Source organism: Plectropomus leopardus, chromosome 21, assembly GCF_008729295.1.
Source record: "Plectropomus leopardus isolate mb chromosome 21, YSFRI_Pleo_2.0, whole genome shotgun sequence".
In the NCBI taxonomy this organism is placed as follows: domain Eukaryota; kingdom Metazoa; phylum Chordata; class Actinopteri; order Perciformes; family Serranidae; genus Plectropomus; species Plectropomus leopardus.
Window position 1 is genome coordinate 12,706,781 of NC_056483.1, and position 24,354 is coordinate 12,731,134.

The 24,354-nt window shown below is 39.9% G+C and overlaps 1 protein-coding gene across 4 annotated transcripts in view; it reads right to left on the minus strand.

Annotated features, from left to right (window-relative positions):
- Positions 1-24,354, minus strand: part of sema5a (sema domain, seven thrombospondin repeats (type 1 and type 1-like), transmembrane domain (TM) and short cytoplasmic domain, (semaphorin) 5A) — a 146,606-nt gene that overhangs the window by 52,499 nt on the left and 69,753 nt on the right. For 3 of the 4 annotated variants that reach the window (XR_006107011.1, XM_042510742.1, XM_042510743.1), the window contains 7 exons: positions 23,421-23,519; positions 19,755-19,787; positions 15,805-16,018; positions 12,980-13,265; positions 11,127-11,262; positions 5,178-5,382; positions 533-740 (listed from right to left, as the gene is read on the minus strand). Coding sequence is in view for 3 of the 4 variants with exons in the window: in XM_042510742.1 (XP_042366676.1) it covers positions 533-740; positions 5,178-5,382; positions 11,127-11,262; positions 12,980-13,265; positions 15,805-16,018; positions 19,755-19,787; positions 23,421-23,519 (1,181 nt within the window). In the remaining variant the exon portion in view is untranslated. The remainder of the gene's footprint in view (positions 1-532; positions 741-5,177; positions 5,383-11,126; positions 11,263-12,979; positions 13,266-15,804; positions 16,019-19,754; positions 19,788-23,420; positions 23,520-24,354) is intronic. The other variant, XM_042510744.1, reaches the window with a different exon arrangement.

A 24,354-nucleotide genomic window follows, 5' to 3' on the forward strand; every position in this document is an offset into this window, starting at 1 on the left:
GTGCATTCCAATAACAGCTCATTGTGTGACAGATAAGGAATGCAGGTGTGACTCCTTTTCTGCGTGCGATGATGGATGGGATCCCAATCTTGTGGTGAGTTTTCACACCCTGGCCTCTGTCTCGGGTTTTTCTTTGCCAATATTTATGCCTTGATGGAGCGTCTTCTAGACAGACAGAAACTCAATATATCTGCTAAACACACACACACACACACACACACACACACACACACACACACACACAGAGTTGCAACAGAGCTGTGCACGCAAGGCAGGAAAACGCACGATTTGATGATGAGTGGAAGACAGTGAGACAGACAGAGGGCAGCCCTGGGCACGTCCAGTGGCTCAGACAAAAGCTGATTTACAGGGTTTTAAATCTCAGCAAAGGCCCCTGACCAACACGCAGGCCTGGCCCTCTCAGATAAAGAGCATCTTATGAAAAAGGGGAGCTTTGAAACTTCGATGTGTAAATATTTGCTTTTGACAGTTTCCATTGAGATAAATGGTGCCAGTTTGTGCATGTACTCACTCTCTGCTCTTGTGGTAGCTGCATCTCTTAAGTGGGATCTTGATGACCTGGTCTCTTACACCCACATAAAGCTCGCTGCGGCTGTGCAGGATCAGCAGGCTTCGGATCGGCTGCCTCTTCCTGGGCGGGAACAGCTCGATCTCCTCCAGTAGGCAGCTCCCCGTAGACTGATTGAGAGGGGAAAGCACTTTCCTGATAGTACCGTAATCTAGAAGAGAAAGAGGAGTGAAGAGAGGATTCGGTCACAAAGGAGAAGGCGGGTATTTATCTGCACAAGAAAAGGTAAAGTAGTGGAAGAGTTTGATGAGGGGAAAAACAACAAAAAACATATATCTTGGATGAAAACTGCACACAAGCCAATGTGAACTCAGTGTGAACCACACAACAATCACTTCCGAACAGAGAGGCTCTAAAATAACTCTGTCAAAGAGACTGGTGGTGGCTGGCGTGCCAAGCTCGGTTACACCATCAACATGCAGTGCTGTCAACGCAACCAGGGAATTGGTATTGTATGGCACTTGAATACATGATTTCTGTCCTACTTTTCTTTGAGGGGCTATTCCAAAGGAAGAAACCACTTTGTAGTTCTGAGAGAGAAGAGTGAGGAAACCCGTGTCATTGTACCGACCTTTATTTTATGTAAGGTAGGCCCCGCGAGATGAAGTTGGAGGCACTTTTCTTTTGGGAGAGTTAAAACAAACATAATCTATTATACATGCAATCCCCTGGGTGAGGAAAAAGTAATTAGGTGCATAGTGATGCTGAGGGAAGAAGGCTGAATTGCTAATACAAAGTTTCAAAATAAGGAATGTAAAAGTTAAAGGGACAGTTCACCCAAAAGTTTCCGAGTGTTGGAGACATTGGCTGTATCTGCCTTCTCTAGCAAATTATGGAACTAGATGCGGGCAATCGGCTTTTAGTGTTCAAAGTGCTAACAAAAAACATTTCATGGACAAAATTTCAAAACTGTTTTCCATTTGTATCAAGCAGCAAATAACTAAAAATACTATGCATTGCAAAGTTGATGCCGAAATGATATCGAGTGCTGCCCTGAGTCGACACCCATTAGATCTACACTATGCAAAATGGCTAACTTACAGAAAATAATTTTGCTGTTATGTTCCATTACATGGAAGGTTATCTCCAGCCTCCAACCTAATTGCTGTAACAATTATTTTATTACACACAACAAAATGTCATTACTGGTGAGGGGTGGTACTCTCAATGCTGCAATATGCAACTAAGGGCTAACATGTCAAAGGATTGCACCTTGTGCTATGTGCAGAGAGAAAAAGTTATACTGACAAACTAAATATTGTCGATTTATCTCAGTGTCCCTTCTCCTTATTTTTGTCAGTCTTGGAGAAATTATCCCAATGAGTGGCGGGAAGTAACATACTTTGATTTTTACAACATCATCAGGTAAGATAATTATTTAACAAAGATCAAAACCAGGCATCACATACTTAACTTAGCTTCAACCTCTACAGTTTGTTTGGCCATGTGAGCGAAATGCTCACTGCACGCCGGCACATAGAGTGTCAGTTTTCCCATAACTTCCTGCTGATGCCTCACATTGTATTGCTTTAAAGTTCAGTTTTTCGGTTTGGCAGCTTGTGAAAATTTAGTTACAGATTCTTTACCACATTGGAAGTGTATCCCACTACAAAACAGCTTTCAGATAATTTTGTGTTGTTTGCTAGAAGACATTAATGACAAGGAGGCAACATCACGTAACACAAGGTCAGTGGAGAGCAATGAATGATGCTCTGCTCCAAAAAGTAGTCTGAATGCTTTTTTAACCATAAAGTAGTTTGCATCACATTACTCTTACAATACAATACAACATAGCATTACAATATTTATTGTACAACTTTTTCTCTATTTATTTGTAGGCCTACTAATTACCTTTGTGCTGCTGCAACACACTTAAGATTTATCTAATCCTACATCGGGTGAACTAATTACTTTTGTTGTTAAATAATCACTTTTTCACTGAGTGAAATGTAATGAGTGATGAATTTTGCTGTTTTTCTCAAGGCACGTACCTTCACTTACTCTCTGCTCCACGACTACATTGATATTTTGGTGAAGTGGGGACTTCCAGGAACATTTTTTTGCATTAAACTGAATTCTGTTCATGATAACTGCAGGAGAAAAATACTGCTGCGGGGCTAAAATTACTAATGAGGGCTGAATAACAAGAGAGGGGAAATGTGCTGCATGCCACATGTTTGAATAATAGAATCCTACACCTTGACATCTTTGGAGTCCCAGTTTGAGCCATCTCGTTTTCCACAATGGCCCCAATCAGCATGGTGCGTTTAAGCGTTAATAATAGCGTGTGATTAGGTACAGTATGTGCGCTACCCAATGGCCTTGGCAGGGTTTCAGATGTTTTCATTAGCATCTGGTTAGTGTCTGGGGAACTTGCAGTGTGGGCAGCTCTGGTCCGACGCTACATTGATCACAGCACCATGCAAACAATGAGAGGGGAGTTTTTGAGGGAGATGCCAAGCATAGAGCCAGTGAACTGGAACAGGTTTTTTTTGTGTGTGTGTGTGTGTGTGTGTGTGTGTGCGTGTGTGTGTGTGTGTGAGTGTGTGGGAGAAAGTGTGTGCTTGCATGTGTGATATCCTAAAATAACACTGACTAACAACAGGAAGATCATGTTGACATTTCCCAGTGGGGCTATGGTACATTAGCACAGTGAAGTGGGTCACTACGTTCAATTCTGTTCAGTGCCTCGGTTCATAATCCATAATGTGTTATATCATAATACAGCACAGACACCAAACGCTGGTGGTGTCTAGCTGATACTGTTCTCAGCACTTTGCCAAGTCTAACATCACAGATTGTCACACCAGTGTGATCAAACAGTCTACTGATAAGCAGGTGGTGCCATGCAGTTCAGACAGGGGAAATGCGTAAGGGTTAAATCAGAGCTGTAAGCGTGTGTTATTAATTACCCGTCTGTTTTCTTTTGACTCATGGCTTTTGGCTGTTTCATGGTGTCTACGATCTCTTAGTGAGGGTTTGCATGGGAGTGATATGTGGTGTGTGCACTGTCAGTGCATATGGAGGACATATGGAGGGAAAGAGTAATCAAACTTGGGTCAGATGACAGAGCTTTGATGCCTCCTCAGAAGTACAGATCTATTGGTTTCATTGTTCTTCATACAGGACCTTTTTATGTGCAAAGACTACACTTCAAAGGGCGTAAAGCCCTTCAAAACTTGGTTTTAAGTATCTATAAAGAACAATCAATATTTATGGCGCTACCTATGTTTACATGCATAAAATATAGAGTTTTCTTCCCTTTCAAAAAGGACAATCTTCCTACTAATCTGTTTGCATGGCTAATTTAAATTAATATTCCACTAATATTAATGTTTACACGCAGCCGGGCATACAATGATTCACATGCCCTACCACGTCATTTATCAAGTCAAAATATAAAAAAAGTGGAATGCTTTTGCTCGTGCAAGGATTTTCTCAAAGCTTTCCACTGATGGCGGACTTGTTCAACCCAAGACCCCAGGAAGTGCACAGGGCTTTGAAGCCAATTTTTGTAGCGGCTAAACGGTGTAATTACACCCTCACATGATGCCCTGCAGCTAAAAACATTTTTTCCAATTGACTAACATCAAAAGGGAGACATCTATAAAACAGTGGATAACAATTTTTGAGCATCATAACCCAAGCAACATGACTTAATTTACCATAAGGATTTAATTCGATAAGAATTGGAAAGTCTAGAGGAGCAAATCAGTTGAATCATTTTATCCTCAAACAAGTTAGTGCTAAACCGGAAATATGTAGCTTGGCCGGCGGACGTCTCAAGCATTTCTGCTCTATGGGCCACATAGTGTCGAAGCAATGCTGCTCATCCGGTAATTCTTACACAGCAGATGAAGCATTTTGACCTCATGCCTCACTGAGTGCATAGGAAAGGTGGTTTAACTGCACAAACACAGTCTCTGCCTTTCATTCCTTCAACCTCCTTCTAGAAAAGGTTGGGATTGCGATAATTGGTATTTGTTGATATCCAAGTTTTTTATAATATTTAAAAGTAGGTGTGTTTCCTCTTCCAACAAGAAATGTGGGCTTTTCCTTTGGGCGTGTATGTCTACCCCAGCTTTGCAATCTGTTGGCAAGTTGATTTGTGTACAATGTATCCATGACAACACACAGAGATGTCCAAAGAGTGCCCCTTAAACCCAAATAAAGTATGTTTGACTCGGAAAGTGGAATAAGGCCTTATTCCAAACAGAATCAAATTCAAAATCAATTTTGTCATCTCTGGAATAATGGTGGAATATTAGTGTGCATGTAAACGTGCCAACTGGATGGCAACAGTTAAACATCCAGTTTGGAAAGCTACATTAGATGTTATTTATTAACACTCCTAAAATGCTAATCTATGATAATCAGGTGCTCAAACACTGTGTAGGTGTGATTTGATCCAATTTGACTGACAGTGTTGGCTAAAAAGGTAAACAACCCTTCAACTGTCATTACATTTTGGATACAATATTGCTTAATCCTGATTGGGCCTTGGATTTATATAACATCAAAATTTTCCTGCCCACATTAAACCTGTGAAAAAGGCAACACAATGCATACACATGTGCCAAGTACCTACCAGTCGCCAAGTAAATGATGTGAAACAGCATGTCTTTCCCCTGCACCACATCCACTGCCACATGAGTAAAGCGCACATTGTCCTCCATGAAGTAGGGCACAGGAACCACGGGCTGGACCACCTCATGCATCAGTAGAAACTTCTGCGCGTCCTGCAGGTTTCTTTCAGTCAGGTTAACATAGGAGCCGGAGTCAATGGTGCCGCACTGTGGAGGTGGGGAGGACATAAAGGAAAAGATTGACTGACTACATTAATAAAAGCTCTGAGCTCTTTGGGATGAACAGCTACGCTAATATGCTTAAGATTTTTGTCTAGAAATACCACCAGAGATGAGAAAAGAGAGGGATTGAATGATTAAATGAACAAGCCTTTAAAGTCGATTGCCGCCTCGTTGTGATGGTTCGCCATCCTCGCAACCTTGAGGCTTTGTAGTCAATACACCGCGGCTGATGGAAGACGACTGAATGAATGTTTGACTGAGCAAGTAGTTAGCTCTTTTATTAGATTTTTTCCTCATATGCATATATATTGCTGGTGAGTTTTGTTGGTACTCTAATAGTAATGTCTCTGACTGCTCATTTTTCTTTACACCCAAAAAAAATCTTTAAAAAAAATGTTTTCATCTTCAGAGCTTCAATGTTACTATTCATAATCGTACAGAAAAAAGGAATTTTCTAAATGTTGCTTTATCTTTTAAACACAGGACAAAGTATAAAAATAATTTTTTTAAAATTTTTTTAGACAAACTGTTTGGACCTGCTGAAAACAGCCCAACTGTAATAACAGAAGTACAGATAGATAGTCATATAAATAGGTAGATTTTCATAAAAACAAGATTAATTTGGTTTTATCAGGTATGTTGACTTTAGGGTCTGTATCCCAGTTGAGTTTCCGTGCATTGCTGCAGCACTTGGTTATAATGTGAAATACAGTATCTAATATGGAAGATATTTCCCTGTCTTCATTTATTAGTGGAAGTTCAATAAAGTGAACTGTCTCCAAATGGGAGTTAAAAGAGGAAAATATTACAGAATCAAAAGTATAGCTGTAGTATGTTTTTTGAAAGTGGAGTCTTATGTAACTCTTTTTAAAGGTCATGTGTGAAGGATATAGGGGCATCTCTTGGCAGAAATTGTGTATAATATTCATACTGATGTTTTCATTATTTATTTTAACCTCAAAATTATTATCATCGTGTTTTAGTTACTTTAGAATGATAAATTTTATATCAACATACAAAGCAGGTAATTTTCCACAGATTCTGTTATGTTGTTTCTACAGTAGCCCAGAATGGACAAAGAAAACACTGGCTCTAGAATGGACCTTTTTCCTAGTATATCTCCTACTTCTTAGAGTAAAGAAACCATTTAGAAACCAACTGGATTTTCATAATCACATAACAGTGATAATATTCATGCTTTTTCAGGGTGGGAATGTAGAGCCTTTTTTCCACCGAGCAGAACGGGACTAAGTGAGGCACAAAGCCAGGCCAGCTGAGGCAGAGTTGGATGAGTAAAGCTAACCATGCATGTCCTTCTCAGTAAAAGAGGTCCCTGGCTGGGGTCAGGATTGTGGATTGAGGCCCCATCCACAAAGAATAGGCTTACTTCAAGGCACACAGAGCAGAGGACAGAAAAATAAGCAAAGCTTGACAATTAAACTAACCTAAATGACTGGTACTGTTTTTGTTTTGAACATAGTATTGCAAATGCACTGCACGGATTTGCTCCGGGCTAACCGTGCACATCCTCAGCATACTAAGCTGAGACTGGACCTTGGGTGGCGATTAGTTCCTGCCGACTAGCTACAGTAGCAACAGCATGGACGCTTTATACAGATCAATCCCTGGCCTTCCCTGGGCTGACAGATGAGAATCATGGTGGGCTTCCCCGGGATGGGCAACGGATCAGTGCCCTCGCCACATCAGGAGATGGGAAATTAAAGCCCCGAAGGACAGGAAAATGCAACTTTGTGTGTATGTGCTTGTGTGCTTTCAGTGTCCCTCTGGCTTATGGCAGAAATGTGTAGCATGTGTGTGTGTGTGTGTGTGTGTGTGTGTGTGTGTGTGTGGCTGTATAGAAACATATGTCTAAGGTTTCCTTTTGTGGTTTGTCCTTGCATGTGTGTCAATCCCAAAGTGTCTCGGTGTCTGCATGATTGTATTTCTGCTACAGTGAGACGAAGTTAGGCGCTGACCAGTGAGGGTCGATGACATCTGTGAATGTACCCAGAGACGGATGTAGCGATTTCCTTGGTACAGTCAAGGTGAGGGACAGAACCGTCATTTGGCTGAGGGCCCATCCAACACTCAGCTGTCCCGCTCATCATCAATGCCCTGTGCTCTGCCAGGATGATAAGTACCTCTGAGAAATATGGTTGTATCACAGCAGGTTGTGCGCCAAATGGGCTTTTGTTTAAAATGTGTCCCTGGTTGTTTAGAATTTCAGCATCCCGGTTACATCTGAATATAATATTTTATCACTTTTGGCTCAAAATTTTGCCTGGGTCCAGACCTTGGAATTCCCTATTCCACCCAGCTGACTGATTTGTCTAGCACTGTGACATGAAACAGCTGTTTTTCTGTTAAAATAAAAAATGACCAATGAGCGCCACAGAGGGACAAACAATTAGTCAATCAGTGCCAGAGGTGGGTCTAATGTTGTTGTCAAGATGATGTCAAGCATTGTCAAGGGGCATTCCAGAACCAATGAGGTCTAACAATAAAAATGGCGAGCACTATAGACAAGATAGGCGCTTCTATTGAGGCAGGTCTAAATCACAGAATAGGGTCCGGTGAACGGATGGGGTCTAGGTATGTGTTCATAGGGGTTACTTTTGGTTCTAAAGGTATGACACTGAAGGTTTTTGGTGGAAACACAGCCTAAACTGTTGAGTTAGTGGTAAACCAGCAACTCCCACATGCTGGGATATAAAATTACTGTTCCTGTTAATAGAATCTGGTGGCTTCTGAGAGACTCTGAGAGCTAGGTAAAGCAGTAAAATAACCTAATATAACGTACACTCAAACTTATATTGAATTTTTCAGCATTTTAACCTACACACACACACAGGTCTTTGATAACAACGGAGTGGGAGATTCCATTTGAGAAACACTGAAAAGAACGTAAAGGGACCTGCCCTTTAAAATTATGTTACACTCAGGTGTACACATTGGTCTTTACTGACTGGTTTGGGAAAATCAAACCCCCCTACCCCTGTCCAACATCAGGCAACTCCAAATGGTCACACATAACTTTGAAAGGAAAGCAAGAAAACCAACATCTCTTATTTGTTGCATTTCAAATATTTAAAATAACAAAACTTTCCAGCAGCATTTGGCTCAAACTCATTACTGTACATATTTTCCTACACATGTAGCATAATAATGAATGCGCTTGTACAGTGAGCAATTACAGCGTGACAGAAAACCTATACAACACAGAGACGGTATTAGCTCCTAACGCCCAGCGAACATGACTCATAGGCTGAATAAACCCAGCAGGATCAATCCGTGTGGTTCAAATAAATGGGGGGATTTTCTCTGCAGACAGACAGGGAATTAAGCTCTCAATCAATGACTAGTGTGTGTGTTGAGTGATGAGCTCACAGTGATAATTATCCCTATTTGGCAGCAATCAACAACCCTCTATTTTAGTGGGCGTTTTTGTGTACAGTATATATGTACATTGCTTTTATAAGTGCTGCTCCCCTGTAGGTGTATGTTGCATGTGTGTAGGTGTGTGCACAAAGGACTGCAAAAAAAAAAAAAAAAATCCAGCAGGCCATAAATCCTGCGCTCGTAAATCTAATCCTCCAACATTGACAAATGCTTGATGAAGATGTCACTGAAACCTAGATAAAGTGTGCATCGGTCCAGCGGTGAGGAGCAGCTATTGTGCCTGAGCTTAAGTGGAGGGATGCAGGTGGAAAGGCAAGAACTGATCCTGCTTTATCCTTGAGGAACACAGCCTCATAAAAGCCTATGGTATATAGACACCTTTATGCGATGTACCTACAGTATGCTGAGCAGGATAAATCTGTGGTCAGCACTGGCCAGATAGAGGAAATTGGTTTTCTTGAAGGTAAGTGAATTTCAGACATGTAGATATATGAACGTATGACGGCACTGCACTGCTTTCAAAGTTCCAGATTCATGTGTATGTGCTTTACTTAGCAAACTGTCACAGCTAGCACTTTTTCCGCTCGAACATTTTATCCACTTTTTCGGCATGTCATTATAGATAATGGGTGTGTTACTTCTCGATAGCAGCCATCGCCAATGCTCACGCAGCTGCTGGCTTGACAGAAACATGATCGAGAGCCCGTGATGGGAAACACGTGCAGAAGTGAGGCGTGTGTCACCCATTGGCAGCCAAACAGCAGAGGGAATTCAATCCCTCATGGAGAGCTGCGTGGATTAGCTCCCTCACTATCAGCTAAGCCCGTAACAACTGAGAGCCACTTCAGCTAATAAAACATTCCCTCAGTGTCATCAGTGTAGAAGCGCTTAAAATAAGGACAAGAAGCCCTGCCACTGCTTGGTTTGTGCCTCAGAGTTTTAGGACAGAGTATAAACATAAAGTGCCACTTGTGCAAAACAAGGACAGTTTATTAGAAAGGGACTACAGTTCAGAGAACGAGGCTATAAACATCTTAAAGGAATGATCGGGCCACTGTAAAAATCACTGGATTTTATAACGAGCGGTCGTAATGTGTCTGCTCACGAGTAGAGAGAGAGGGATGATTGAAAGGAAGAAATTAATGAGAGTGAAGAGCTCGCCGGGACTCTAAGACAGGCTCATCAGGGTGAACACACATACCACATGCATAAATTTCCTCAGGCACGCAACCAGCCACGCGCATTGTTTGGTTTGTTTGGCAGTGTGTTTGGGGCCAAATCACCTCAAGCACGAGCAAATTATCATATAAGGTGCAATGTGTAAGATACAGGCAAAACTTTAGTTTAAAACTTGAAAATATGAACATACATTATCAACAGAATGTAAAGCAGCAACAGTTTGATGTTATATCAAAGACATATCAAAGACTAACCAGCCAGCAGAGTCACTGTAGCGTCCAGTAGCCCTAATTCCAATATGAGAAGATGAAGAAGTACATCTACACCCCCTGATTAGTGGCACAGTAAACACAAAGATGGCTGAGGCTCTTGGCAAGTGACTTTATTACCATCCCAGTCACCTCCAGCAAGTATACACATTCAGCAGCCAAGAAGTGAAAGAAAAAGAAGCAAAACAAAAGTGAAAGCTGTAGGCTTTCCACCATTGGAGGCTGATTTCTTGCTACTCTGGTCAAATGTGAAGATATTGAGATTGTAGTGTTATTTTGAATGTCTCAGAGTTTCAGCTTTTTGGCGGATTTTTTGCATATTCTTGCACTGCTATTAAAGAGTAGTTGGCTGTCAGGTGAAATGCTGCTCCTTTTTTGTATGGAGCTTGTGGCCATGTATTACACATTGCACCTTTAAGGTTTATTTCTGAACTTAAGTCCACACACACACTTCATAAACTGTCTTAATGACTGTGATTTTAGCTGTTGGGCTGTGGATTGTTTTTTTTGTCTGAAATATCTGAGAATAGAGAAAATTAGATCTGCACACCAAAAAGTCCCATTAAAGGGATTTCAATACTGTAAAGTTTCTTCTTGCTGGAACTTTTTGGTGTGCAAATCTGTTTTCTACTCTGCTGTTTCTTGTGATGTTTCTTTGATCCACCACCTATTTCGTTTTACACAGGGATGGGCTTGTCTTTAATTTCCATTTTTTATAAATATCCCTCAGCAGACACATTCATGGTCCTCAAAGGATGAATCCAACTGACTTTAGCAATCCCCTGAGTTTTCCTCTACCACCTACAATGGATTGAATGGATTTTTTTGCTATTAAAAAACAAACAAACAAAAGACCAATACTCTTTTGTATAGTTTTTTTACCTGAAAGTCGGGGTTGGGGTTGGGGTAGGGTAGCCACGCTGACCGTGAGTTCTCCTGGAACTTGAAGGGCCCGTTGAAAACCTGTGATATGGCACTGAGATTGAAGGCACACACCGCAGATGCAGCAATGCTGTTTCTAAATGTCAGGAAGAGAAAAAAAGGAAAGAGAGACCCAACAGCAGGGGATGAGAGGATAGAGGGGATGATGGATGACAGAGGGAGAAACAGAGGTAAGTATTGGATGAAAGAAATTTAAGAAAGGACACCACAGCACAAGTAGGCAACTTGAAATTTTGTTGGTATTTGTACAGCTGACCTCCGCGTGTTTGTTTTGCTTTCAGCTAACAATACAAATCAAACACCGAACAGAACACATCGTCATTATTGGATTATAAATTCAGCAACAGGACACAATTAAGCTGTTCGACTTGTCTGATTAACTGTACAGATCTCGGGCCTGAAATACAGCTTTGACTTTTTAAGCTGTCAGTTTCAACAAGTACCACTCTCCTCCCTCCGAAGAGAAAGTAAAGAATGAGAGTATTAACTCTCAACTTAAACTGAGAGACTTGGGCGATGTGAATTATAATCCAATGCGGCTGTTCATTAAACTCTGTGCCTGCAGGGGGAAATGTTTCCAATACCCTTCAAAAGACTTCTTTTTCAGCAATGTGAAGGCACTGACCATAAAGAATAGATTACTCAGCTTTTAATAATGGTCTGTGCACGTGTGTGTGTGCGTGCACATGTGTTTGTGAGTATGAGAAAGTTTAAAACAAGATAGAGAGACAAAAAAATAAAAGGGTGTTTGTGAAAATAGAAAATAATAGCTTTTATCTATGAATGCATCCCATCTATTACATCTGCCATGAGCATGATACAGTGCACATTTCAATAAGTGATGATAAGCTTCTTTCATGGGATTTAAATGTCAGATGGTACTAAAATGAGTGGCTGGTTTGAGTGTTCATGGGAGGAGACTTCTGCTGGAAATTCAATTTGAGACGCACTTGGCCATGTAAACATTGCTGTCATATATCACTCAATTTTATATGCTCAGTGTGAGTGTTGAGAAAAGGTCACATGCTAAGTTAACGCAGATGCAGTCAAAGTGTTTTTGTTTACACAGCTGACAATGTGATGCCAAAAACACTGTGAATTATACATGAAGCTATTCTGTGGGTGCATTAAAAACAACAAAGAATGAAAGAAATTTCTGATGATATAAGTTGGCATTTTTGGGTATCAACGCGCTGTGAGCTGGAGCTCACTTTGGTTCATCCTTCACGATGCAAATTATACAGACTGTCAAATATAGAAATGGAACAGGGGTGATTGTGGAAAATAACTTTGAAAGACTTAAACTTTTTAAAAGTTTGAATCCAACAACTTAATAATTGGATTAATCTGATTATTTACAAAGGCTAGATTTCTTTCAGATAAATTGTATGCAAATTATGATACAAAATAGACTATAATAAGGACTCTGGGAATACGAAAACAATTTGTAAAAATCACTCAGGGTGGAAAAGAAAAGCAATTTATCACAAACAAATTTTAAATGCAAATTTTACAGCGTTCTTGTTTACATCAACTGGGAAAAGTCATGGAGCTAACGTTAGCTTTGTTCGCTATATAGGCCTTGCTAGAACTGATAAATCTGCTGAGTTTGGTTGTAATTCAGGTAAAATAGACCTTGTTGGCTAGAAATGAGAAGCTGCTTTCATCTGTCTCTGCCAAAAATAAATATTAAAGTGCAAGTCTTAATCAGGTTGCCAGTCTTTTTGGATTTTGTCATCATCAGTTCAATGTGACTTGAGTCCACACCTGTACTAAAATATTATGTTACTCACACATTGGTAGTGAAAATGCCGTAGAGCAGCTCCAGCTCCGGCAGGTAAAACGTTCCCTGCAGCTCGTTGTAGTTAAAGGGGATTTCGCCCGGTCTGGAGCAGTTCAGCCTGGCCTTCATGAAGGTGGTCCATGTGTCCTCCAGGAGGAAGCGTCCACCAATGTCGTTCTTACAGACACGCCCTGCTCTGGAAAACACTGTCCGGCCACAGTCATGCTCCACTGCGTTTTCCCGGAAGAAAAAGTAGGTGAAGTTGCCGATATCATAGGAGGAGACAAAGTTGGGTTCTGTTGAAGGAGAGGTGGCAAGAGACAAGGAAAATGAGTAGGAGTAAGAAACATGAGAAAGAAAAAATGAAGAGAGCTAAGAGACAGATGAAGTGCGGGGAGAGGAAGAAGAAATGCCGAAAGAACAATATTTAAGGCTGTGGGAGTAAGAGGGAGTGGGAGAGCGAATGGGTATGTGTGATGACTGATTGACTCACAGTGTGTGTGTGAGCGTGAGGCCCACACAACAGCAGGTGATCAGGATTAATAACTACAGGCCATGTTATTAATGGCGTTGTGTTGTAATAAGAAAACTCATTTTTCACTCCCCAAACGTAAAGGTTAGGATGAGAAATGACCAAAACAGGTGTAGCGTAATAGCTCTCACCCTATCTGGAACACGCGACCTCCATGACACTGTCACAGCTAAGGCGTTCGTCTTTATGTATGACATTATTGGATCTAAACCGCACACTTTATTCTTGCTGACAGAGATTTAATTCACCTTTAAATGAAAGTGACCCCCCCCCACCCCCCCCCTCCTCATTTCTACCCTCCTCTCCTTTGCACCTTTGGAGGGCAGTGCAGGGGGAGACACAGGAAAAAAAAATCAATTCGCCATAAAATTAGTTATTAAACTTTTTCCCAGAAGGTTGCTGCAAAGCAATGTATGTGGTGACTTTTAATTTATTTTTTCAATTTAGCTTAAATGTGGATCAGATAGAAGTCACTTGCTGACAAGATACTGATTGACCCGATGCTCTGTAGGCTGGACACTTTAAGCCATCTGAAGTTCTCTAATCTGCACTGAGGTGGTTTGTGCTTGAAGTGCATCTGAGCTTTCAGGGAAAAAGACATTGATTTGAGCCAATTTCACAATTTCATGCTCCTCAAAGAAAGAGTGAGATAAATATATAGATTTTCCAGTTGGTTAGTTACTTTAGAAATAATTGTTATACTGATGAAATGCAATAATTACAGAGATAATCATCATTCTCTGCACTACTTTGCTCCCACAATGGTGACTTGAGGAGGAATATAACCCTTCGACCAAGAAAAACAGATTCCTACTCTGTGCTAAGATAAGCATCTGCAATGCCTATGTATCCAACTCTGAATCTCCACAAGCTGCAGTTCTGATGTTCATAAGCTGGGACAGAGGAAATCAAAAAGGACATTTTCTACTTAATTGTGATTCTTTGTATTTGAAAGGCCCATCATTAAGTAATGATTTTTACACATAAACTGTACAACAGCAACAGTATCCTCATACAACAGTTCATATGATATCTACAAAAATATCAGTGTCCCTCGCACTTAGTATAGGTTAAGGGCAAGAATCATGGTTGAGCATAATCACAAGGTGACATGAAGACATGACATGAAATATGTAAGTCACTTAAAATAAAGCTGACTTTTGGTTTCAAATGGGACACAAACAGCAGTCTCTTGGGTTTAAGTCCTGTGTTTGTTTTACTCATCTATCCACCCTTAATTGCCTTCCTAGGTGGACTTTGTAGCTCTTCATACTACAACACCTGACTGCCTCCTTTGCTACCATCAGGGATGGGCAGTATTTCTGTTGAATGAATTCAAAATACATATTTCATTACCTTTGAGTATTTCATATTTTTTGTTGGAGAGGAAAGAATTGGTTCAAATTTGTAACAAAATACCTTGAGGACTGTGTGTGTGTGTGTATTTCAGATACTTAAATGCATTGTTTAATTTGTCATTTTTTTCTTAAATAAGACGTCTTCTATCTCCAGGTTTAAAGTATAAAAAAACGTTTCCTTCCGGGTCCAGCAACATGCTTATTGAGAGCTGCCCTATTTCATGTGTGGTTCACTGGATTACTTTTTTGTATATAAGTCTTTCAATTGGTTGCTTGTAAAGTTGGGAGTTCTTACAAATGTACTTACTTCACTACATTTACATTTATCTATTTAATAAATAAAAAAATTAATTACATTTACATTTATTTATTTACGCATTTTTTGAAAAGGACATCTGCTAAATGCCCAGTCTTGTTTTCATCTAAATGAACTAGTGCATCACTGTGGCCTAAATGTTCAGTTCCCTTGATTGCATTTTAATTGGCTATTCACTCAGTCAGTCAGTGGTGACTTTGACTGACAGAAAGCACCCAGCATGCAACCCTGAATTCACAGCCTCCCTCCTTTAGTCCTGACTAGCCACTGAAATCTATAATGTGGGAAGTTAGCAGAGCTAATTTTTCAATGTCAGACCCATATTGAGGCTCCTAAATGCCTAAAATGTCATAATATCAGTTTGGATAGAATGTGCAACCATAAAACACCCACATTTTTATTACAATGCTGTTTATCAAACCAGTATCTTATATTTCAGTTTTGATAGATTTGGAACTATTTATATTTGTAACAAAATACTTTCTGAATTATTCGGGCCCATTTACAGCTACCACACAAGACAGCTGGCTCAAAGGTGTATTAACAAACAGTGAGTATGAACAGCTTTAACAGTAACATCTCTATCTACTGTAGCTATATCTGGACCCCAGACTTTGGCAGCCCCCTACCGTTCAGCCACTTGGAGTTGTACTGGGCAGTGCGCAGCGGTGGAAGCCCGCCCAGGCTGCGGTAAATGGCGGGGTCTCGCCCAGAGAAATCCATGGCCGTGGCAGCGTAAAGCTCCCCGCTGGAGGTGATGAGGGCGGTGGAGTTGTGGAGGGGGTTGTAGGGACACCGAGCCATCCCGCTAATCTGATCATGGATCTCTGTCAAATTTGTCAGCTGCAACACAGAAAAACAAGAAGATGAGGTTGGGGGCAAAAGAGGAAAAAATAGACATTGAGAGGCTGTAGGCGTACTGCTAAAAGGAACTGATTTTGATTGTTTGTAACAGGAGTATCCCCTGAGTTAAGAAGCAAAAACAATAAGATGCATTTTCTTCTTTTTTTTTCTAAATAATGGTCCTGCATTAAAAATATAGGACAGAGTATCAAAGGGCAACATTAGCATGCAAACCGAAGAGGTCTGATAATGTTTTGTTTGTTCCTGCCAATATGTAAATGGTGCAGACTAAAAAAAATATACTCCATCTCATTATGTTTTGTTTGGTTTACATCTACTCTCTCAGCAATATATATGAGCAAAACCTTCAGGAGCAGTAAACATAATCAGAGAACGCATTTAGAATCATTAGCAGCCGAGAACACACAAACAGAGCAGCTGCCTAAAGTCCAGTGTTACGAGTAAGGATGTCAAGAAAGCAATAAAATTACTAAAACAGTGTATCAATGTACTCTGGCTGCAGTGTTTTTTGGTTTGGTTTCTGATGTATCTATAGGACAAGCAGCTGTTTGTCTGCTTATAACATTATTATACCACATCTTCAAGAAGCCTCTTTAAGTTCAAAAGAGGCTTGATGTGAGATACAGTCGTCCATGCATTCTGCCTTTGAACATGAGGCCAAATCCAACTACCCGCTTTTTAAAAATACTTTACAGCATGACCCTGGCTTAGCCCTGACACACTGCGCTGGTTTTTAGTTACAAAAAAAAATCACAGGCCATAGCTCAGTGACTCAGCCTAGAATACCAAAAAGGAGTTGTGCATTTTTTTAAATCCAAGATGTAATTATATTTTATGGTGCAAAAGTAAACACTGTATACGAGGATTAACTCATGGTTCATGCCTCCATCCGTCGTTCTGAGAGCACACGCATGACGCAAAGTAAAAAAGATTGCACTAATCTCAAGTTTTGAAATCCACAGATGATAATTAAAATTCTTCTACATGCAATTACTTTTCTATCAATCAGGACTCCACGTTTTTGACTCTGGAGTTTCAAGAGTTGACTAAATAGACTGAATAATCTGTTGACAACTCTATGGCCAGACTCCATTCAGGGCATGTGTTGGGGGAAACGGCCCGCTTTTTTAGCCAATTTCCTGGAGCCGGTCGATTTGGATCAAGGGTTCTGTTAACTCCCGCCACCTCTGCTCCACCTTAACCACAACAAAACAGAGCAGCCCTGTCTGAGCTCTGCCAGCCCAAGATGAAAGCCCAGTATTGACGGGATTCATTCTGTGGGCCGGATTAGCTGTTTTTAGGTCAATTGGGTCATTTAGAAAAACAAAAAGTGGAGTGATAAATAGATAGACTGCGGCGCATCCGTTGCATTTTGAGGATGTGGGGTGAAAGTCGCCTCTATAGTGCACCCAGCAGCTGTGCGAGTGGGACACTGAGGTGACTCAGAATGCCTCTAATAGACACTTTTTAGAAAGAGACAACTCACAGCTCAGATAGACCGCTGTGAGAGCCAGTTGGGTGCTATGTATGGTGTTACTGAGACGCTATTGTTGCTGTTGGGAGAATTTTTAACTCCCCACTCTGACAGGAAATCTAGCCACAAGCTTTTTTCACCTGCTGCGACAGGATTTTCATCGATATTTCAATGTGGATGGCAAAATGACAAATCCAAGCAGCTGTCATTTTCAACACACTCACACCAAGCAAGTCAAAACAGCATCACTATCATCAACTGTTTTTGTCACAAGCTCCACAATTACTGACTCCTGTCACTGCAACTGCCAGCAGATTGTCTTACTGTAACAAAAAGACAAGAAACAGGGAAATGGCTAGTCTGTCTCTGTACAAAGGTTAAAAAAAAGTACACCCATCAGGACATCTAAAGCTACTAACTAGGATGTTATATCTCGTTAACTTAGACTAAGATTGACTTTACAGTCATTCCAACTATACACAACAGTGCACATAAAATGAAATTGTGTTGCTACTGGCTCCGAAATAGTAAAACTGCAGTAAAATACAAAAGCAAAAGTGTCAGAATGGTAAGTTTTAGTCACGGATTGCCTGGCTGCCACATTGTAATGACTAGACTCCAGGATATAATGTGTTAATTAGTAGGGGTGGGGATATTAGAGACATTTTGTGTGGCAATATTGTATCATTATATGAACACCATGTATCTTTTTTGTGTAAATGATCAATATTCTAAATACAAATCAAACTTTTGGCAGCCCACTAGAACAATATAAACAATTGGTAATTCCATCCAGTAGATACAGTTTTTGCAATAATAATGACCAAACTGAGATGAACAGACTGAAAACGTTACCTATTACATAGTTAGCAGTTAAAAAAAAGTAATAAATTGCAATGTATCTCAATATGTTATCGCAATACTCAGCATATTAAGCATAATGCCAATACTGTATTGTGGGGCCTCTGATGGTTCCCACACCTATTAATTAGTGAGCTTTACATGTGCAGGGAGGTGACCTCTGTTACCTCTGGACAGAGTCAGGTGAGCTGTTTCTCCCTGTTTCCAATCTTTATGCTAAACTAAGGTAACTGGCAGCTGGCTGCAGCTTCATATCTAACATAAAGACACGAGAGTGGTATTAATTTTTTATCTAACTCTCATAAAGAGGGTGAAAAAGTGTATTTCCTAAAATGAAAAACTTTTATGTGGCAGAGTTTTTCCTGCATGAACTTTTTCATGCCTTCCAGGTTTAAGCCAGTGCCAAAGAAAAATTTCCAGTGCACAAATTATACAAATTTTAAATGAAAATAGCAATTCAAATCCTCTCCAAATGTGTTTAATAGCAATTTAACAAACAGCTAAACAAACAGAATGTAAACTTAAAAAACAAATGTCTTTGACTTCTAGCAGTCAACTCTCTTTTCATCCAGAAATACTATACGTAATACATGTGGTTGGATAAGCCAGTGCTCTGTATTCTTGTGATTCCTCTTTAGAAAAAAAAATTGAATTACAACTGCAGCATCCTTTTTGCATCATGTCCTGACTCCTGCACCCCTTATGTTTATCAGAGTATTTCCAGTAGGTGAGAAAAAGTCCAACACGACAGTCTCCTGTTGTGTGCTACATGTGTGACAGCAGAACACCAGAAAATATCTGGACCTGATTCTCTGGACATTATAAAATTGACCGACATTGACTGCCTCCAATCTTCCAACCCCACACCCCTCTCCCTCAAACTAATTTCCTTCCCACCTTACAACTTTGTAATAAACTATTTTTATAACCAGTTTTGTCAATTGGGGTTTCATTTACTCAAGTATAATAGACATTTTTGTGTATAAAATGGTAAAAAAAAAAACAACAGGAAAATGCATACATTTGTGCCAAATAAGGCAATACTGACTCATTGTCTTTACTGTACGCAGACTGATCATGCTGTCATGCAAAGGCAACCCCCTTTTTGAGCCAGGAGCGTGTTGTTGCTGTAATCATAGCAGTCTTTCCTGTATATTCCAAGTAATGGTGTCTATTGGCATCCAGTCACAGTAATATACACACACAATATAGAAATTCATATAAAGCTTACCATATACAAATATATATAAAATATTTTTAAGAGGCACCTGGAATCTTTTTCATTATTATCAGATTTTATTTGGTCCATATTTCAAATTATTATGGAGCTACATTACAGCATTCTTAACAGATAACATGCAGTAGTACTTCATTACTAACTTGTGTTTGAAGAATGTGCTTTTTGGCTTGTATCTAAGTAAAAAAACAAGAAAAGAGAAAAGTATTTAATTAATTTTAATTGGCAAAATATTCTATCAACAAATGCTGATATATAAATTCAGTACTCTGTGATAAAAAAAAATAACAGGAAGCTGAAGTGATATGGGCTCCTTTTTGATGTTTTCGTTTCAAGACATCCTCCTGTCTGCTATTCTCATTATCCCCATCATCACAGTCACCATCAGTGGCAGCATGGCGAAAAGTCAGAGAAATTAACAGCTGTTTAATCTATAACCTCCGAGCACTTATTAAACGAATAGAATATTCTGCTCCTTCTCTGTTCATCCATCACATCTGATAGTAAATCTGTCAGAGCGTGATTCCTTTGCTGTTGCTGTGCCCGACCAGTGTTTCACATTAACGGACATTCAGTGGGTAAATTTGACAGCGCCTGATGAAATACTGCTATAATAATGTCATGACATTTCAACTATATGTATTTTCACAGCGGTAAACAGTCATTATGAGCCCATGACCTTTGGGTGCAGTGCTTTTGGACCAAAACAAATGTCATCATAATAGTAAACTCCTGCCGCCTCCTCCTCTAAAATCCCACAGAGGGAGACGTAGATATTTGATATGTTCTGAGGTAAGCACAACAGTCTGACATTTTAAATGTTGCTCTATACTTAACTTCAATGGCCACTTGTCATTAACAACAGCACAAGAAAAGACACTTCATTCCTGAGAAACATGGTTATTGGCACAATAATACAAAAGAAAGGGTAGCAGCAAGTTACAAACTGGTGGTTAATAGACACAAAAAAAGTTGTGGAAGTGTTGCCCTCATGATTCAAAAACCTGATGAAACTCAAACTGAAAAGTCTGACTAAACATCCCTTTAAAACATGGGATTAAGAGCTAGAAGGAATTTGTAGAAGCATGAAAGAGAGAGAAGTGAAAACATTGCATTGCACTAGAATTAAATTTAGAAGAAGAAAAGGATTTGATACAAAGAATTAAAACGAAATAACTCCAATGACTCAGGACGAAGGGCAAAGAAGCACAGATGAGACAGGGATATATTTACTTGTAGGCCGACATCATGATTATCAGGAGTAATGAGCTTAAGGCAATATTTTGATTACGACGTTTAACAAGTTTGAGGAAACACAACTTCCTAAATAACCAAGCTTAATAAGATTCATCTTATAATTAGTCTACATCCCTGACTGCACAACAGAGGAGGCGAGAACAGCAACACGCAAGCTCATACAATAAATCCTGTGATATCAGGATCACAGCTCCATCACATCTCGATTAAATGTGTTGATCAACCTTGGCTTTTCCTCCTGACATTGTCAGTTTGATCAATAACACTTCAATTCATTTTCCCAAAGTTATCAGGCTCACCCAGCTTGAAATATTACTGTTACTGAAGGATAATGACTTATCAAGACATGTTTTGTTTTTTTTTATAGATTTTCAGTAAGCACTGACAAACATATGTGACATATGTAGTGGTGTAGTGGAGAATATATGCAAGTATATGAGGTAAATCCATCTCTTTTTCTGGCTGTTTAAACTATACTCACCTATCAGCCAAAAAGCTTAATCTCTTGATCTTAAACAGTTAGAAGTTGGCAATAGCAACAATTTAAAATAACTTCTTCTTTTCTCTTTTAATATATATATATTTTAATTTCCTTTCTTTCCTTTAACTGAATGGCTGAGGTTTTGTTTTGTTTTTTTCAGGGCTAACATATATGGAGAGTTTTTTTTCTTTGTACTGCCTAAACTAACAATGGTGGCTGTCAGTGTGTCAAAAAATATATCCAAAGATGCTATACAGAACTTTTGGGTGAAAGTCGTCATCAGAAGCTATGCCGTGGTGTTAGCGTTAGCCAGCTTTTGCTTTCTTTGTAACATTAAAGTTAACATTAATGGTTTTCAAATGGGTGGGCTTACTTAAGCTAACGTTACCTCGCAAAGTTTGCTAAAGGTAACATCATACAAGATATAGCATATGAGGTTACATATACTTTTCACTTTGCAGCAAATTTTGCCAACACTATGCTGCTTTACCTTAGAACAAATGTAGACATCCTTGTTTGTTTAGGCTTTCAGGATACCTCGTAACAGTGTTGCATATACCCCATGCACATCGTTTGATCTTTTTATAAGTTAAAATTTCATCAATTTAAATAAAATATCAGGAAAATCAAAATTTCTGATCCTTTTCTATGGAGGTCTATGGGCAGGATAACATGGTGCATTGTGTAGCTGCACAAAATGTGATTGGCTTGTGTCGTTCGGGAGCTAGGTCAATAGGAAAATTTCATGACTCTCAGAGTCATGATTACAGTCCGTGAACCTAATCCTAGCCTATGCCATATAATGTGAATATAGAGCTGAGGAAAATCTTTTTCAGGTTTACATTTTGTGTACTATGGAGCTGGGGAAAATAGGGCCCTTGGAGAGCACATATGTAGAAATGGCGAACATAGGACCCTTTGTCATGTTTTCATTATGTGCCATATAAATCTGGGGGAATAAGCCCACACCAGTGCTGTACTGGCAAAACCTGTGAGAGTACTGAACAGAGAAAACCTTTCTTCTATTGCTCATAATTTTCCCTTCCATGTATAAGAGGAAGAATGTGTTAGGTCTTCTTTAAAAAATGACATTGTCTCACTTTAATGTTTAATTAACCAAGACTGTTCAGCTGTGTCGGGTTGAACACAATGTAGGAGGACAAAATATGTGAAATTCCAGGACCTATAAATCCTTTGTGACATAAATAAAGAATAAAACAATATTTAAACCCACAGCCAGTGTGCTTTATGTAAGATAACACTGTAATTTTAGCTTTCCAGGCCAACCGCAAACATGCTAGTAGATTAGCTTGTTAGCTTTAGTACTACCCCAACCATATAGAATCCCAGTAATGACCCATAAAGCCCGGAAATGAATTAGTATTTCAGCATCTTCGGTTCCCTGGTTTCAAAGTTAGTATGTTTGTTGAATGGGTTTGTATATGTGTAAAATATGTCAGTAAATATCCCACTCACAAACTTTGAAGCTTTTATGTGTCTTAAAAAAGGTGGTCACCAAGAAGTTGCTTAATGACACTACAGAACATCATCACACCGAACCGCCTTGTAGCAGTGGTGATGTGAACATTTTGACTAACAATATTTTTTTACTTCGGTCAATAACATTTAGGCTTCAGAAAACCTGAAAGTGTTGTTCATTTGTGAAGATTATCTTGCTGAACACAACTTGTAAGCATCATCAACATTTGTTTACCATGGAGCTTATTTTCTGCAATGATTCAAAATCCAATGGAAAAATCCCATATGCTTTTTGACAGGGGAATCAGGGCGATGTTAGCCTCCTGGCTGACCTACAGAAAAACTTTATCCCTAGAGCACTGCAACTGCCTTTGTTTTGTAACTGTCCCCAACATTAATTTGTAAAATGATTTGCTGACTCCACTTGAATTAGACAAAAGAGTTAACATGAATCTAAATAGAAATAGAAGTTCTACTGTTGTATAGGCTAAAGATTATTTAGCATTTGTGAGAACCTGGCCAAAAAACAGTATCATGGTAGGAAAAGACAGAAAAAGGGGGTTAGAAAGAGAAACTCTGCTGGTGTTCGTACCGTTCGGTTGGTGCAGATGGGCGTGAAGGCGTTGGTTCCACAGGTGAACAGCCTGTTCCCATTCACCAGCAGCACCCTGATGTAGTTCTGGCACTCCTCCTGTGGAAACACACCAGCAAACAGTTAGCCACAACTCCATTATCTATTCATCGACAAGCAGCAGCATTAGGCAGAGGGACGAAATTACACTTTATGCCAATAAATGAGACAAACACCTGCAACGGCGGGAGGGCTACTCTAAAACGTGACCAAGCTTGACAGAGTCAAATCAAGGCTAATGCTCGCATAGCTCAGCCACGTCACATCTTAATTCAACAGGGACGAGATTAGAGAGGGATCTGGATGAGGTGGAGAACAGATAAATGCAGCAGGCGTGGGAGAGGACCACTCAGGATTGGTTTAAAAAATTGCCTCAGCTTTGTTGACTGGTCAAAAAGTGAAATTAAAGTGTAGCCTCTCATATGCTTCATTAAAGCACGTTTCTTTTTGGGCTGCTCTCTACATTAATCAATCCAAACCACTTTTCTCTAAATTATGGTGAAGTACACGTTCACCACTCTTTTCTTGGCTTGCTCCTCCTCTGAGGTTTTGGCCTGGGTTTCTAGCAAACCGCTCAGCACTTGGTTAAAAGCGCACGGCGAATACAGCGGGACAGACGTGGTGAATGATTGATTGAATGATTGATTGCCGCTCATGAACTCTTCACGTTGCCGTCGGGCTTTCGTGCAGGTTTACTGGGGATTTCCATCAACAAAACTCGGAGCAAATGAAACAACAGCAGTCAGTATTCATGTCAGAGAGTGGCATTTGTTTTTGTCCTAGGACAAGGTAATAAACTTATAGGGTCCCCTCCATCTGAAAGGGGCCACGGCTGGGTTGGGACCCTCGTAGAAATTTAACACCCTGTAAATCTGGTAGTGTCTGAGTCACTCGA